General features: G+C 36.0%; 1 protein-coding gene across 2 annotated transcripts in view; it reads left to right on the top strand.

Moving 5' to 3' along the window:
• dally (division abnormally delayed protein) overlaps window positions 1–18000 on the top strand; it is a 108066-nt gene that overhangs the window by 65391 nt on the left and 24675 nt on the right. For both annotated transcript variants that reach the window (XM_066401006.1, XM_066400997.1), the window contains one exon: window positions 11303–12060. In XM_066401006.1, the coding sequence (XP_066257103.1) occupies window positions 11303–12060 (758 nt within the window). The remainder of the gene's footprint in view (window positions 1–11302; window positions 12061–18000) is intronic.

The following is an 18000-nucleotide window of genomic DNA, read 5'->3' as shown; positions in this document are numbered from 1 at the left end:
GGTGCCACGATTGGTTAGAATCAAAATTAGAATTAAACAAACCCAAAGTAGCCAACAACATAAGCATAAAAACCCCACGTTAAATGAATTATCTCTTTTTGTTCATTTCTAAGCGATTTTTAACTTATTTACGAGTGAATTCAGTGAAAAATCAATGGAAAACCTGAGGATAATTATCATGTGATCCGTTTTGATGTCCCCACGGTAAATAAACAGATTTCTTATGAACTTATGATGATAACACAAAGACATAATCTATATTTTTCATCTCGCTCACTAGAGAAAATCTCGGCGAGAAATTTTAAATTTGATACAAGACACGTTTTCTATGATAATAATTTTCAAAAATTATACATAGGGGTTTCAAAAATAAAAATATTTTTTAACAAAAAGCTTTGTATATATGAATATTTATGAATTGTAAAGATTCAATGATTATAATTATGTTGTTGGCGACATTGTGTTTATTTAATTCTGGCCTCAAACGGTTATGCGGGATATTTAAATTTCTTGAAATTTGGAGGCGTTCTGAGCCAAAATAGCCCTAATTGGAAGATTGAAAAAATTGCGAAACAATAGTCGGTCTTAAATGCTACGGCCTCTATGTGAAAGTTTTTTAATTGGATAATCCATGCAGGCGCAAAAAATAAAAACCAATTTCCCATGTTAACCTTCTACATCCAGGATTCTCCAGGACACCTGGTATAATCTTTTCATTTTAGAATTACTCAAAGAATAACCCCATCAAGTTTGGTAACGTAATTAAAAACACCCTGTATATAAGGCGGTGCAAAATCACTAAAATGTTAAGTATTCAATTTGAATTAGAGTGTAAATATTTGAAATAATGATTCGAGCTTTTCAAAGCTTGCAAATATAGAGGGGAGGTTAAAGGTCGACAAGAGCGAAAGAGCGATCTTTGAATTCGTACCTTCTACAAAATACGAGAGCAAAAACCTTTATTAAAACAGACTCGTGCTGAGGTTTTTTTAATTTGCTGTGCGTACTAATTACACATCAAAAACTCAATATTCAGTTTGTAATGAAGGCTCCATTAACGAGAAGCTCTAGACGAATAGACGCCTTGTTTTAATTGTGTCTTGTCATTGTTATTGAATTATCTGTTAGTTCAAGCTAGTTCAGAGGAAAAGACTTTAGTGAGAATCAAAAACGGGAAATATCAGATTAGTTCATGTTGGAGCTAGTTAGGTCCTTTCACGAAAAGAAAGTATGGAAGAAAATGTTAATTTAGTTAAAAATGACATGGATGAGATTTGAATAGTAAGCCGGAACTAACCTGGGGGATCTCAGAGGCCCGATTCTCTGCTCTGGGGACTAGAACGTTCTCTGGGGAATTACGTCAAAGTGGCGCGAGGGTGTTAAACTTGTATTTGTCGGCGCTGTTCTGAGAAGTTAGAAATGGACCCCAGGCCCCTGATTTATCTGGTTTTTGATTTTAAAAAAATCTGCTCTGTGGACGGCTTATAACATTGTCGAGCTAAATGATAGTGTTAACTATTATCTGCCTGAATTGAAGTAGTGGCAGCTGAGTGGTTCGTATCGCTCTCAGGATCGCCTTCTCGATACGTACATAGAATATCAACATTCCCTTCCTTTATTGTAATCCGCACGAAAACAAAATTCCGCTAATTTTATTTTTAGGCATTAACACCCGACACTGGCAGAACGCAACTTGAATAATAAACAGCACGATATTTTTTATTTTGTCATCCGTACAAAGTAAGTTAATAAATTAACATATTAGCTCGCAATAAATACTCATTCAACTGGGCATGCAAAATACAAATCACCCTGGCAAATAAACCCATAACCGAATTAATTATGGCTTAGTGGTTTGGGCGTATGCGCCAACCATAAGCCGACGAAACGCTTTATTATTCAAACTGGTTGAAACTTGAAAAAATGCCGTTTATGTACGGACACTTCGAAAAATCTACCTGGGCGGCAGTCACAAACGAAACCAAGGTGAACAAATAACGAAGAATTATTTTTCTACCAGGACGCGTTCAGAAATCTTGGGGATTGATTTATTTCAAGGGGGTCAAAATTGTTAATATACAGTCGAGCTTTTTTCTCTGAACGTTGAATGCTGCATTGATCGTAGGGGCGATCGGCTTAAAAAACATCTCAATTCATTAAAGATCGTTAACACAATATCATTTCAATGATTTTCACCTATTTTGACAGTCTTGATTTGAGCCGTTTCATACAGAAATTGTCGATTTTCTTTGCTTGCGCCACTACATCATTTTCAGAGGATGGGGAAAATCACATAGTTTTTTTGGTGAAACGTATGAATTCCGATAGTTCGAAAACTTCGTGAACGAGTTAAATTTCAAGGGTGCCGCCGTCTGAACTGTAAAACTTATTATTGTCGGTGTTGGGGGTGTTATTCTCAAAAAATAAAGGAGAATTAAAAATCCGCCTCAAACGCACGTAACATATTTGCTAGTTTGCTAATTGAGAAAAATAAGAGACATTTAAGCCGTAGCAAAAACCTTAACTTATTTTAATAAGAAATGCTCGAAAGACGTTGCTTATACTTGTCTCCGTTTCAAAACATATTATTTGATATTTAGGAAATATATATAATTCCTCCAGAGAGCCATCACTTCGATTTCAATAAATATCCTACATCCACTCCAGATGCGGGCATATTAATCTTAAGCTGTCACCGAACAGAATAAAAATCGAAGTGACCTCGTAAAGCAAATGCCCAAGAAATGAACAATAACAGAAGGCAACTGACAGTCTAGTGGAATGTCTAGACAAAGAGCGCGAAGGTGTGTTAACAGTTCGTTGAACGAAGAAAGGCACAGTTTCGAAAAGATCACACTGCACCGAACGCTTGCTGTGACGACAGGTCAGTGCATGCTGAATTTTTTGCCTAAGGCCCTTAAGTCATACTGACTCATCCTCACCACCAGTGATTGGATTGGCAATATGTGCGTTGAAGTTTAATGCGTAATTAAGTATTCTAATTGATTCTTGTTGGATGGGTGCGAATGACAAGTGGATTAGTCATGTTTTGAATAAATTGAAAGCGGACCTTGACATTGGATAGATGTCAGGGTTACATCAGTTAACGAGATTCTTTTTTAAAAGGAAATGTTCGGATCAATTTAGATTCGGTGCGAACTATAGACGAATTAGTCATGTCTTGAATGAGTCGAATGAGGGCCTTGAGAACAAACGAGTGTCATATCTTTCAATGTTAAGAATGAACGGTAAATGTAATTTTCACGCAGACTTTCCTTCGACTGGTGGCCTCGCGGCCGTTAAATGCAAGAAATTATGTTTACTGCTAAATTGATTCATTATTTACATTTCTTTAATCGTTATCCGACAATTTTCAGACCCCCCAGTATAAGCGAAATTAGCCCAATTACAGGTAGACCGTTCAATCAACATAAGCCGTCCCGTTCACTCGGTTATACTTAATGACTGAGACCCAATTACGTTAAAACTTGACTCAACAATTAATTTCCGCGACCTCTGGAAATGATAAATCCCTTACCCAAGACCGGAGTTATATTGTACAGTCACCCCGTCAACCAACCCTTATTTACGAGGTAATTTAAGAGAGGTTAAAGGAAAACGTTACAACTTCTTGTGGTTTGAAACTCTAGACAGTTTGCTTTTAAGAAAATTCCCTATTTAGACCTTTCATGCTGGTTATATTAACTAAGTTTCCATTAACCTTAGCTCGGAAATTCATTAGTTTTTCCCAGGATGCAACTAATAGGTTTCAGTATTATCATCATTCAAAAGTACCACTTTCAGTTTAGTGTATACTTAGGAAAATTGTTTAATTTTCTTTCAACCAGAAGCGGTATACAAAGCGTTTAATCTAAAGAAGCTTTTCAAGCAGCTGTTATGTCTCGAATACGGTAAGGTGAGTAAATGGCAGAGAAGGAAAAGTAAATAGGGACAAAATGTAAATTAATAATACTTCTTATCTCATAGAGCAGCAGCTAGTGCTTTACAAATATTTGGGTTTTCCATTAGAGGTACCCACACTGAGGAGGCGGCTAGCACTAGTTCCTCGAGTTATTAACCAAATAAAGCGGTACCAACCGTGATGGATACAGAGTGTCCTACACAAGAATGAACAAGAGGATTTTAGAAGCGGCAAGCGATGCCATGTCGGTTAAATGAGAAAACGCTTTTAAGAGCATAACAAAATTCAGTGTGTATAATCTTAGTTGCATCCAGCATGCGACATCCTGTATAAAATAGATTTGACTCGCTCATATGCTCTAACATTGTTAAGGATAAAGTACCAGGAAGAATCCTCTTTAATTGCTAAAATATTTATTACTCGTTAAAAGGGACATAACGGAAACAGAAATCCCTAAAGTGGCCTTATGCGGATGTTCAACAAAAGGGGTTTCGTGTACCCCAATTTAAGGATGAAATTTTACTACGAGTATGAAACGTTTCCCGTGATTGCTCGGTTTGCAGGAAGTACTCGCCTATACTGAAGAAGGGTGAATTGGTAATGGATACCTACATTTTACCCGACAATGTTTCCTAGGTACTTGGATTTCATGTTCTCGTGTTATACCAAAATATGTTTTGTTAGATACGATTCGATTATTTAAGAATAAAAACGCGGAAGACGAGGAAAAGAAGGCTTTTAGCATATTTGACCGCAAATCTAAAAGTTGTTATTAAAGCAGATTTGTTCGCTCTTTCCGTCAAGACAACAATAATTAATCACAGCTAATTTGCATTCGTCCATCACGAAATATTACTTCTTCCGTAAACGAGGCATCTCCTCATTCATCATAATTTAAATTTCTTATTAGAGTTGAATTAGAGAACTTTCTCGAATTGAGTTTCAAAAAGTTTAGACAATTTTTTCAGTTTTCCCGGAGATATATTGGTATGCGAACTTTATTGCTTCCGCTAACTAATGTTTCCTCGGGGATTAGGGGTGGTTTCGTTTAACTTGAGGTAATGCGAAATTTTACGGCCCCCCTGAGGTTGTGTTTAAGCTTACTATTTTCTCTATTCTTAACTGGAAATTATTCCTTGGAACTCTAATGAGTCGTATTATTTACAGCGTGGAAAGGCGCGGATTACATTATTAAAACCGTAAACCCCCGTAATGAATAACTAAAAAGGAACTAAACCGCGAAACGGTGCCCTTGTTTAGCAGAACAAGAGAAAGGAAGAGCGGTCTGTTTTCCAATCGGTTTCTGATAATATGAATTTGTAAAGTGGAGCACTGTGCCAGACGCTGTCGAACGCCTTGGGAACGTCCATAAATGTACTTGCTGATCTACCGTTTAAATATGTTGTTTGGTATGTCTTAATATGCAGTTTTAATCGTAACAACTCTGTTTCAGAGCGGCCTCAAATCAAAGCGGGTCAATAGACAAAGATACAGCACGGCGCTCCATATTGTCACAGTTACGCTCAATTAATTCTTATCATTTATTATCCTACATAAATTAGCTTGCAGAATTCGGTATTTAATTAAAGGCAAGGAAATTCCTCGCTTCAGCAATTACAGAGAACTGTGAAAGAAAATCTCATGGGTAATTTAATAAATTAGGCAAATTTGTCTGTTTCTGCTTTATTGCGTTGGATGCACCTTAAAAAACTCTTGTTCCGTTAATGGACTCGCAATAGTCATACCTTCACTGCCAACTTATGTCGAAGGTCAGTTCTGGGATACGCTAAAGTGGCCAGCGCTTGACATCTCAGACGGACTTAGCGTAAAGAGTGTTATTTACATTTGTGTAAACAGGTGAAGAGGGAACATAAAAGGTTTACCTCCAAAATAATTTTAAAAAACCATCGAATAAAGTAAATACCGTAATAGGTCCTTAGTTTCCGGTCATCCTTGTTCCCAAAGAGTCAACGATAACCGGCAGATGGTCCATGTCAATGAACAAACACCTTCGGTCCTTAAGAATTTGGAATTTAGAGAGCCTTTCTACAACTTTTTTAATGATAATATTTGTACGTGAAAATGGGTATTTTTTTAAATTCCAGTCTGGTGCTGAAAAATTGCTGATATTCATTGGAACGCAGTAGGTTCGAAAATGTAATAAAAAAGTAGTTAGTGGATCATGACATGCATACGAAAGACGGATTCGCTATCAAAAAGAATGCCGATGACAGAGAAAATATAGCGATGATTTATGACTGCTCTGATGGATTGGTAATTTTTTAGTAGGCTCGATACTTAGAGCCAGGTAACATCATGGGAAGAAATGTTATCGGTATTAGAGATTATTTCAATTTCGCAGGTGCAGGTGAAACCGAGATTTTTAAGCTTGTTATTGATAGGGTCTTTTAAACTGGAAAAAATATTCGTAAGAAAATGCAGGAGACGAAAAAGTCTTCAAATAAAATGAGGAATTGAAGTGTAGTAGTATGAACCATCAGAGGCACAGCACAGAAAATTTTGGGAATAAGGAGGAGTTAAAAATTAGTCGGATTTTTTTGAGTAATGTGATCTGAAACTACATTTTGAAAAATGGCTGACGTTATCAACATATTAACATGTGCAGTCGAAGGGTGTTCCACAATAGTGTAATTTTTTAACAACTTGCCGGTCTATTTAATACGTGCAAAATATTCTTCCTATTGGGAAATGAAATCGAATCTAGGCTCAATACCCTTATTCACGCTCTAGTGTCGTTTCTCGGTGTCACCTTTAGTTCTCCCGTTTGACAGAAGTGAGTGGTGAGAATTCTTATACCTACTTAAATGAATTGTTTTAAATAACTTGCGAAGCGTGCACTTGAGAAACTATACTCTATTTTGTATAAACTTATAAAAAATATCTAGGAGTTAAAATATTGTTTTATTTATCAATTGTTCCTTCGATTCTGCTGAATATTAGCCGTCATTCTGGTTAGCGACCGGGTAGGTATACGCTATTGACAGCTGTCATTCTGGTTAGTAACCAAATAGATATGCAATGTGTAAGGAATTGCACGTTGCCTGCTGACGTTGACAAGCTAACTAAGGCCCCCGCTCTCTTTCAACGTTTCTATGGAAAATAATTATAGAAGAGTCGAATGGAATCGCAGAAAAGTGTTCCAAACTTCCTCTGGCCGCACTTACATGTAATGAATGGACGAATGTTACAAAATGTGCGATTAACCAGTCTCTTAAGGTGTCACCTTGACACTAACCTATATCCATTCTTCGGACCATCGTGAACTCGCACAGTAACTGAAAGTCATTCGTGGGATAACGACGACAGCCTGTCGAAGAGCGAGAAAGAGTACCCTAAGGGCCGTGAAACGAAGAAGAACAGGTTATCGAGGGTGGATGGCCGAAGCGGCATTCTTGTAGGCCCACCCCGCGGATTAATTCCGAAACAACCTCGTTTAGTCGAGGCGAGGAATTTGGTAGGAGACCTTCTATCGATTCGAAGCGATTATCGATAGGGAATCGGCATTTTAATTGAAATGGTACTTATGGGATCCTTGTTTTCGCTCCTTTTTGGTTTCTCGGAGGATTGCGATCTTGGCTGATTGAGAAGCGGCAGTTAACGCCTCTGAAACCCTTAAACTGACGCAAAAAGCAGTATGTACCAACTGCTCGAATACTTATGAAAATTCTCAATATACATAACTTCGGACGTATTCCTCTGGAACTATAAAATGTTTCAATGAAATGGATTCCACACTTATGGCTATCGCCGTGTGATTATGACTATTACTCATAGCTTCTTTCGCTGATGCCACGAACAACAGAGACCCGGCATCTTCAAAAATTCTAATTAAAGGCGGCATTCCTCTCTGAAAACGTAATTATCTCGGTTAGTTGTTCTTCGGAACGATGCGATGCACAGCAGACGACGGGACTCCTTCATTGTGTAAGTCGAGAACCGAAAGCATGGTTAGTACTATCGATATTGAATTGAGTAGTATCGATGATAAGTAGAAAAAGTGGACCAAAAAATAGATATTTATACAGTTTTGAAGATGTTTGCTGTTTGTCTCCTAATAATTATCCAGCTCAGCTGGTAGATCTAGACAAGGTGACACCCACAGTGAACTAAAAAAAGCACTCCCGTGGCAATAGCCGAACGATCGGCATCTATAGTGCATAAGTGGTCTGGAAACGTGATTGTCACTTCGGCACAAGTACATTGGTCGAGTAAAGGAGATCAAGCACAGAGGAACAGTCATCAGTCGGAGTGATTCCTAGGAAGGTGATCCAAGTCTGCGTCCAGAAGATCCGTCCTGGAGCCGCCTTGGGATACGAACCTACACAGACTGGACAAAGTACAACTCTGCCAAATCCCAATTTAGAATTAACTGTTAAACTCTTGCAATTTATTCTGTTCATTGAAATGAAACATTGAACACAACTGGGCATAATTACTGATAATTAGCTAGTTCAAACGAATAATAAATTAACATTTTTGGTCGGTTTTGGATCAAATGTCTGTAATCTGCATATTACGGCCATTAGTGGAGCACCATGCTCATTTTCCCCAATAATAACCATTTTGGGGTCCATTTCTTTAAACCGAAATGTAATTACCTCATATAGCCATAACTTAACCCTTAACGAGCCGCATAAGGGCATGTTTTTGTCCGGAAATGTCGCCTCGATCCATATTATTAATCATCTACGGCAGAGTAAAAGTATTTTCACTCAGAACGCTGAAAAATATGATTGATAACTTTGAAAAAATTGTAAATAGAGGAAAAAATGTGTGTTTCGAAAGGAGTATCTCAATGTTAACGTCAGCCTGTTTGAAATCGAATATCATATGTATTGTTCTTACCTAACTAAATTCATCAAATCAGTCAAAGAAGAGGCACAGAATTGTATCTAAGTCTTACGTAAGGATGCATTGCCATGAATTATTTTCTACTAACAATAACATATTACGTTGGCAAATTCTCGTTGTAGTAACAACGCAGAGCTTTACACTAACAATGCCTGCATACCTCCAAATTACGTCATATTAATGAACTAATGAAGCAGATTAAATTCAAACTCATGTGCATCCATTTATTTTATTAGATGCACTTGCAGGGATCCATGGATTTCCATTTAAATAATTAAGTTGTCACAAGCAGATGTGGTGCCATATTTGCCAATTGATACACCGTTAGTTTTGGATTTATTTATAGCAAATTTGCTTAAATTGACTGTTCGTTAAATGAATGATTTGGTTATGAAGATTACGTAAACTGCAGATCGGTAATGTTAATTCAATGAAATTCAAATAATCTAAAAAGCGAGGAGAACAGATGTTCGTTTATACTGTGCGTTAAAAAAAATTCAGCTCAAATAGGCTTTGGAATTATTTAACACCGAGCCCGAGATATGTCTTTAATATGTCTTTCAAGGCCAAGAAATCACAAAATAGTTACCGCTCGTCCCTACTGTGCCCTGAACTGATTCCTCCCTGTTTCACTGATGTTGGTGGGAAATACAGGATGTCTGAGAATTATGGGATCAAGCTTCTAAGGATTGTTCTGTGCAACAATAAAAGACATCCGAGTATAAGAATCTGTATCCGCAAATGTCTTCCTAAGGCACTGCTACCTTATGATGCTTTAAGACAGTTATGTGCAAAAATATTTTTATCGGATTTTAGTATGTTTCGTTTTAATTTATTTGTACAAAATAACACTACAGTAATTATCCAAAATGCCGTATTTGAACTTCATTACACCTGTTTAAACAACATATGGTGTGTGCAGACTTGGCTAAACATTTGATAATCGTTTTGAACGACTTCAATGCGCACAATGCAATCAGATCTTACTGTTTCCACTGGCGTTTCATAAACCAGATACTTTACATGTCCCCACGGAAAGAAATTTAAAGGTATTAGATCGGGTGACCTAGGAGGCCACGGAACTGGACCACCTCTGCCGAGCCAATGTTGTCTGAACTGACAAAGTTCAAAGACGATATTTTGAACAATTACTCTGGTGTTATTTTGTAGAAATAAATTAAAATAAAATGTATTAAAACTTGATAAAACACATTTTTGCGCATAATTGTCTTAAAACATGATAAGGTCGTAGAGTCCTAGGGAGACATTTGCGAACTCGGATATACTCAGATGACTTTTCTTGTTGCACTGAACAATCCTTAGAAGTTTGATCCCATAGTTCTGAAATACTTCGTATTTGGATCGACAGTTTTGAGGACATAATATACTGGATGTCCCACAAAAAAAAAGACAAATTTCAATAATATATCGAAAGAATGATATGTAATAGTTTTGCCTTTAACGCTGTAAGCATTCAAATAAAAATGATAAGTAGGGTGTAGATTCTTGCGTGAACACCCTGTACTTAAACATACTGTTTCGATGTCTTTAATAAAGTGCAGACAGTTATATTGTATTTCTTTCTATGTCTCTTTCTCTTATGATAGACAAATTTCAGCCTAATTTACGAGCTATTGTTCCCTTGACGTTGTTTCACATCTGCCTCCCCATCTCATCTGCAATCTTTTAACGGTCATTCTCTATAGAAATTTAAAAAAAAGTACTCTGGCCCCTAAAGCCTTATTTTAATTGTGCAACGTTTTAGCTTTACGTTTTAATAAACTGAAAAATATCCTCTTTCCTATTTGGTTTTCATTTTCATTCGACGATGAGTTATTAATATCTAGCAAACTTCATTAATTAAAAATTTATTTAAACTTTATATTCAAGAGAAAATCGGAACTTTTATGTTTATTTTTCGTTGAAACTCAGGCCGTAATTTTATTTACTAAAGACGAGAGTATCGATGAATTTGAAAAATTTACTTACTGATCAAAGTGAAAACCAAAACGTCCTTTTTGCTGATTAAAGACCGACCTATTATTATTTAGTTATGTAGCTATGACAACTTCTAGAGATAATTTGAATGAACCTGCTATGCATTTCAAAGGAAATGAATATGCAAGAACTAATGTTATTATAAAATTTCCCGTTAGTTCAGTTGGTCACAAATATGCAGAGAGCAACACACAAAAGTTAATATAAATTATTTTAATCACAAAAGGGATTATGTTTAAAACAGCCACACTGGTAAGTATAACAAACAAAAATATACTCGTTTAAATTAATTTTAAAATTCAATTAAAGAAAAACTGAAGAAGAAATTTGGAACACTGAATAATAATGATAACCATGATACTGACAGACACAAATTAACCCGTTACAACAGTAAAACATCTAATTTCTGTGGTGTTCATAAGCTCAGGTGGCAACATGCGATAGAACATAATTTACTCAGATAATTCTAGTCTTTGCCCTCGATTCCTAACGATTCTGTTTCTTTTCCAGATCATGTCAGGGAGCTGACTCAGATATCAGAAAACAAAACGCTGGTGATGTTCTCTCAGTTATACCGCAACATGCCTTTGCTGTCAAAAGAAGTCCTCCACATTCTCTACCGCGACATTCGAGAGTACATTCGAATAGATCCTTATGAAGACAAACCAGCGACAGGTCCCGAAGACATTGTAAGAACAGTAGAACGTTTCTTCACCGACCTCTTTCCAGTGGCATTCCTAGCGCAATTAAACGAGCCCACCAAAGGAGATTTCAACGATGGGTATAAGCAATGTTTAAAAGGGAACATGGAGGAGATCTCCCCCTTTGGAAATTTCCCCAAAGAAATCGCTAATTCTTTGTCAAAAAGTTTGGAAGCGACGCGTTTATTGTTGCAAGCTTTTGATATAGGAATGGAAGTGCTGAACACGACTGACAAATTAATCATTAGCGACCACACGGGGGGAAGTACCGAGTGCCATTCTGCTTTGTTGAAAATGATGTATTGTTCGAAATGTCAAGGATTCCGGAATAGCAAACCCTGCTCGGGATATTGTCTCAATGTTCTGAGGGGCTGCACTAGCAAATACGTTGCTGAATTAGATTTGCCTTGGAGTAGTTACGTGGAAGGCATCGAAAGTTTGGTTAATGCGATAAAAAGAACTTCTAATTCGGATGTTAACGTCGATATAGCTATTAGGAATTTGGAATCACAGATCCCTGCGGCTATTATGCATTTAATGGAAAGGCAAGCTGAGATTGTCAAAAAGGTAAGTAATTAGTGTCCGATTTGGCTCTGTTCCGAGCTGAGCCTTTTCTTATTTCATTTATTCAAATACCTAAAATATAACACCCAGGAACTAAACGTATTAAACAAACACAAATAGAGGTGAAAAGAAGAAGAATAATTGCAAATTACTTTTGCTTGAACTGTCCATTGAAGGTCTAAACAGGGTTACGTTTCTTACGTTATCGTTTCGTTTCCACTCGTTGTTGGCTTTTTGTTGTGAATTTACTTAGTGCTAGACTGAATAAAGTTTCCTCGAAAGAATTATCCTTGCAATCTTCTTCTTGGAAGGCTAAATAAATAAATTGTATACAGGATGTCCCGGAAACAATGCTACAGATCAGTATTGGGTGCCAGAGAATATAAAAATATAGCTATTCAACTAAGCTTATCTCATACTTAAGTCGTTTCTTTTCATTCTACAAGGTGTCATAGTATTTTTTTTGTTTTTATAAAGTGGGAATAAATCTCCTAATTTTTTATTTACACATTTAAAGTTGAACCCCCCCCCCCCTCTCTGCCCCTGTGGAGATAAAAAATTCTCACTGTAAATCCAGAAGAGGACACCTTCATTCCAATGCTGGAGGATGTAAAGACTGGCAACGAATACATCTCTGAAGCGACGGGGACGAATGATAAATTTATAAATTTCTACGGAAAAGAGAGCTGTTTCCATACCATTTTGCGCTTGTTCAAAATTTGTCGTCAAGCGATTTTCACCCCAGAACTGATTTCTGTAATTTGTTACTCTAAAAATCTGAGTTTTACCTTGACAATTTTGGGCGAACTTATGTCCAAAAACCCTTAAAAAAATGGTCGCGGTTACCAAATTAACAGTTACCTACTAAGATGAGTTGGAGCAAGATTACTGTTTAGGATTGTATCTGAATTCTCACCCTAGAGGTAATTTTGGTTTCTTGGTAGGACAAAAGCAATACAATGCCGTAATAGCGGATTTTCTTAAGATTAGAATGACAATGGAGAACAAACAGAAATGCTAAAATCTCAAAGGAAAACAACCATGCCGCCAAGCTCCAAACAGCTTAAATAAGTTGTTTCCCAGCTGTAAAACGATCCTTCTATGTAAAAATCCATAATTTATTATATTGTTTATGAGTAGTAGGTCGTTTCGCCTCATCTTTTGAAAAAAAATATTTTCACATTAGTTCGGTCGTTTGCCATTATTTTCATCGTAAAAATTCCCATGGAATCATTCAGCGTCTCCATAGATAACAGGTTGATGTTAAAGTTAGTACCACTTTAACAAGCTGACCATTAAAGAGTTGAACTAAGCACTGCAACCTTTGTGAAGTCTTATCAATATAATTGCTTATCTATGCTGTGTCCAATTACTATATTTTCTTTGAAAAACCTGGCGGCAGTGTAGCAGCTCACCCGCAATGAAAAATATCCTTTGCCCTTTACGGTCACTGGAAAATATTTCCAATATACTTTCCAGGCTTATCAAATAGAGGCAGCCGGGTCTTTGCGGAACTCTGTAATTTAACAACGTAAACCTCAAAAGACTCGTAAGATGGGTAGGTTCTTTGATTACAAAAGAATATTTTACTCTGGATATTCTTCGTTAGAACTAAGATGCGTTTTGCCGAAGTATGGTAGTTTTCCATATACGTTTAAATCGCACGTATGTTCTTGTATTGATGTCCATAATATTCCAGGTGTAACACTACATGTCTAGGTGCTCTTGAGTTATGTTAGTCATCCAGCAGGGTGTTAAATCATTCTCGACTTAATACCATTAACATGCATAGTAATTTGCGATGCAAATTGCCTCCACTGTTTTCTTGTTTTCTTTGCTACGTTGATAACCCAAAGCGTTTTCCCACTAGACCCGGCATTTTGAAGTCCTACTTATTAACCGTGATTTATTGTAGGTTTAAAATTTCGTTTTATTTCTATCCTTTTCATTCAAAAGCATTCTTGCAAGCAAGCTGAAGAAATGTTGTCAAACAATAATTGAAACTATTTGTTTCATTCTACCTACATTGTGTAGATATCGATCGAGGACGCTCATCGTTTTAATGGAACTTAACTCTTCTAAACGAATGGACTTTAAAGGAGTTTCCTTGAACGTTCTTTTGCGAATTTCTTATCCGTTATTAACGTCGGGAATTTAATTGCGTTTGCAAAAGTAACTTTGAAAACTCTGGTAATAAAGGATTCTTCTATGTGAAAGACAATGTTGTTTACGGGTGTGGTGAGAGCATTTTAATTTGTTACCGACCTACAGGGCGTTTTGAAGTTTAAAAATGTTTCTCGATATTTTCTCTCTGACGCCTAAAATTAACCAAATATTTACTTTAAACTTGGAAGGACTACTAGTGCTGAAGGCATAGAGGATATGCAGTCGCAGTAAGTACTGAAGACCTGCAAAGTGATATGAAATACAAAGTCTGGGAAAATAGAAGGGGACCTGGCACTAGAAATACTGTCACCCTGTAGATTTTTATCACCAACTGAGAGATAATCACACTTTCAAAATTTAACACCCTGCATGTCAACAAAGAAGTATTTTTATATATAGGGTGTCCCAAAAATAATGGGACAAAAAGCAGATTCTTACCATCAGAATGTTGAGATCCAGCGCAATTGTTTTATTCCAAAAGTTAATATTAAAAAAGATACAGAGTGTTAAAGTTTAAATTATATTTTTGATTTTATTTCATATTTCCTCAGTTTTTTGACCTATGGTACGATAGTTTCAAGTGGTTCCCCCTATTAGCTACAATAAAACCAACAGCACTAGCTTGTTTCCCACTTCCGAAAACCCCTATATATCAAATTTCAGTACCATAGGTCAAAAAACTGTGGAAATATGAAATAAAATCAAAAAACAATTTAAACGTTAACATTCTGTATCTTTGTTAATATTCATTTTCGGAATACAACAATTACTCTGAATTTTAATATTTTGATGGCAGGAATCTGCCATTGCCATTTGTTCCATTACTTTTGAGAGACCCTGAATAAAAAATTATATTATGTTTTTGGACCTAGAACCCCTAAAATGAAACATTTTGCAACACTTTGTATATGTATTAGCATTGCTGTTGAACAATAGCACTACCTATAAATAGCCTCCTGATATTACTGCAAATGTCGGCTATTAAGACTTACTCAAGCTTTAGATCAAACACAGCATCAGCTGTAGACTATACATTCCATTATAGCCATCCAATAAATCACATGAAACACACAACCACCAAGCATTAAAAGTACATAATTCTCGTATTCCGTCTGATTAAATGGGCTAACATATCGATCACATGCGAGATTACAAAAATGATGACAAATTGTGGATTCTATGTACAACGGCATACTAGCGAATATCAAAGGTTTAAGGGGATTTAGATCTGGATCACGGTTGAAACCATGTCTGGAAAACTGCACATTTGCGTGCTTTTAAATTTCCGTGTTTGGGCTGGATTATCCAGGTTTTAAATTCAGAAACGGACTCTTGAATTTTATTTCAGGAAGGATAAATCGCAGTTTTGCGGTTTTTGAAAATGAGTATTGAATAAAGGGAAAAGCGAATCTGCTGCATATACAAGGTGTCCGGAAAGGTCATGTCATAAATTCTATAGAGAAATCTTATAGAGAAGACTAAAATAATGCTAGTACTTCATATAAAAAACATTTCTAGCGACCTTCGTTACCAAGTTATTCGCTCTCAAAGTAAGAAGTTAAAAAAAGTATTTTTGCTGCAACTTTCAAACAATTTTCATGGTAAGAATGAACAATGGGCGGTTTAAATAATTCACAGTCGTGTGATTTTCTCAAAAACTATATAAGATATCGTTTAAAGCAAGGTATACCTTTTGTATCGGAAAATTATAAAAAATCAAGATATGGAAAAAAATACTCGTTTTGTTAACTCACTAAAAATTAAATCGATCTTTTTCAGGACCAATGAAATTTTAAAAGAAATCAAAAGTTTTAGTTTTTGATATGTTCAATCGTAAATTTCTCGAGACCTGTTGCGTTTAGCTATAGGACATGGTACGTGAAACACACTTAGAATTTTGCGTAGAATTCAAAACTGAAGTAAAAAATTAGTGTTTCCATTTGAAAAAACAAAGTTGGTGGTCGTACCTGATTTTTGGACTACCCTGGATACATGAATTGACTATCAAAAAAACCGTAAGAAAAAATAAAAATCGACGTGTCCCAAGGATTTTGGCCGCATATATTCGGCATCTCAGTTATATGGACTGTTTCATCCAAAACTTCCACACTGTATAGATTTTGCAAAACAGTGGCTTCCCTTGATATATTCCTATTCACTTTATAACCCGAGATAGGATCTTAATTAAAATGAGGTTTTGATTAGATGCATGTAGGATCATCAATAAACAAGCAAATTCAATAGAGCACACATGTATGTCCAAACTTGCCTTAACAGTAATAAACAAGCAGATATTTGTTCATAATAGAACAGGAAATGTGTCACGAATGCTGAGAAAAGGAGAGTTATCGAATTTTACCTTTCTTTGTACTGCATCGATACCCGTGACGGCATAAATGCCGAATCATACAGAACGTCTAGATAGGAACCAATAATTAATTCATACCTCTATATGTTTCACTCACCATGCACTTCGGTTAGTTATATGGTTCAACAAATAAAAAGTGATAATGCAGAGTTAAATCTTCAGTTTCCAAAGGTGTAACCTGAAGTAATTTCAGGTTAGGTTTTAGATTTCAGGGAAAAAAATAAAATTTTGAAATTATTGTTTGTAACTCATTAACAGCAATTTTCTCTCAAAAAGAAAGGTTGGTTAATATAATTAATTGATTAAGTTTATTAGTCAGTGTCTGGCCTTGTAGTTCGTTTAGTAACTTCAAAGCGTATGAGACCGCTCGACTGGCTATGGAGCTCATAGCCAATATAAAAAAAACAACTATGAATAAACTGGACCACGTGTTGAACTTATTTTGATAGCAAATAGTGTAACGGATTATATAAGGTTTGACCAAAGTTTACAGGTTCGACATTGAAATATCGAGTACGTGGATTTGGAACGCAACATTCTTGTTTCCTGTATAAAACACATTTAACCACGATGAGCGCTGGGGAATGCAAAAAAGATGTTTTTTAACTTTCCTTAAGGTTGAGTTGATGTTCAAGGAATGCAATGGCTAGAGATTATAAAAACCCAAGGATTTCACTCAAATTAATACGATTGTTCTGCATTGGCAACCACTTTATGTGTGTAAAATTTCATGGAGCAACAGTTAGCAATACAGATTAGAGTAAAAGAGCATAAGACTTAAAAATACCTATACAAGTAGTTATGAATTTTATCCAATTGAGCTCATTCAGAAAATTGTTGAATTGGAGGTAATAAAGTTCATACATTGAATAATTCATTTCTCGAATATAAAAATCTATTCCGTCATTTCTTTTTTTAAGTTGCTCCCATGCCAGAGAAAGCCGACCCCTAAAACCGGGTTATACATTGATATTAGAATTTGCCGGGATACGGGAACATTATCGTTATGCCTAATGCCTTTTAGGGCGAATAAACCTCCAACAGTTTAAAATGAAAAGATCATTTGTGTGGCGAACAACGAATATTAATATTGGCAATGTTGTGCGGAACGAGTATCCATAAAGACCGTTTTGTCTCTGCTTCATCTTGTTAAACCTAAATTTACTTTCTAGAGATCAACCCTTGTTCTTTTGTTTAAATATGAAAAGAGGACTGATTTTGTAGAATGATAATAAAGCGTAATGTATATCTCATTTGAGCTAGAGATAAAAGTTGACGAAAGTCCAGCAATAAAGCTTTGATGACGTGGCAATTGTAGCTTAGACACAGTAAAGTTGGCATCGATTTTTGATGAAAGGATCAACTTTAAGGCCAAGGGAAGGTGTTGTGCATGAATAAGAAAAGATAAA

The sequence above is a fragment of the Euwallacea similis genome, chromosome 2 (assembly GCF_039881205.1).
Source record: "Euwallacea similis isolate ESF13 chromosome 2, ESF131.1, whole genome shotgun sequence".
NCBI lineage: Eukaryota > Metazoa > Arthropoda > Insecta > Coleoptera > Curculionidae > Euwallacea > Euwallacea similis.
The sequence above is the reverse complement of the archived record's forward strand: the minus strand, read 5'-3'. Positions and strand labels throughout refer to the sequence as shown.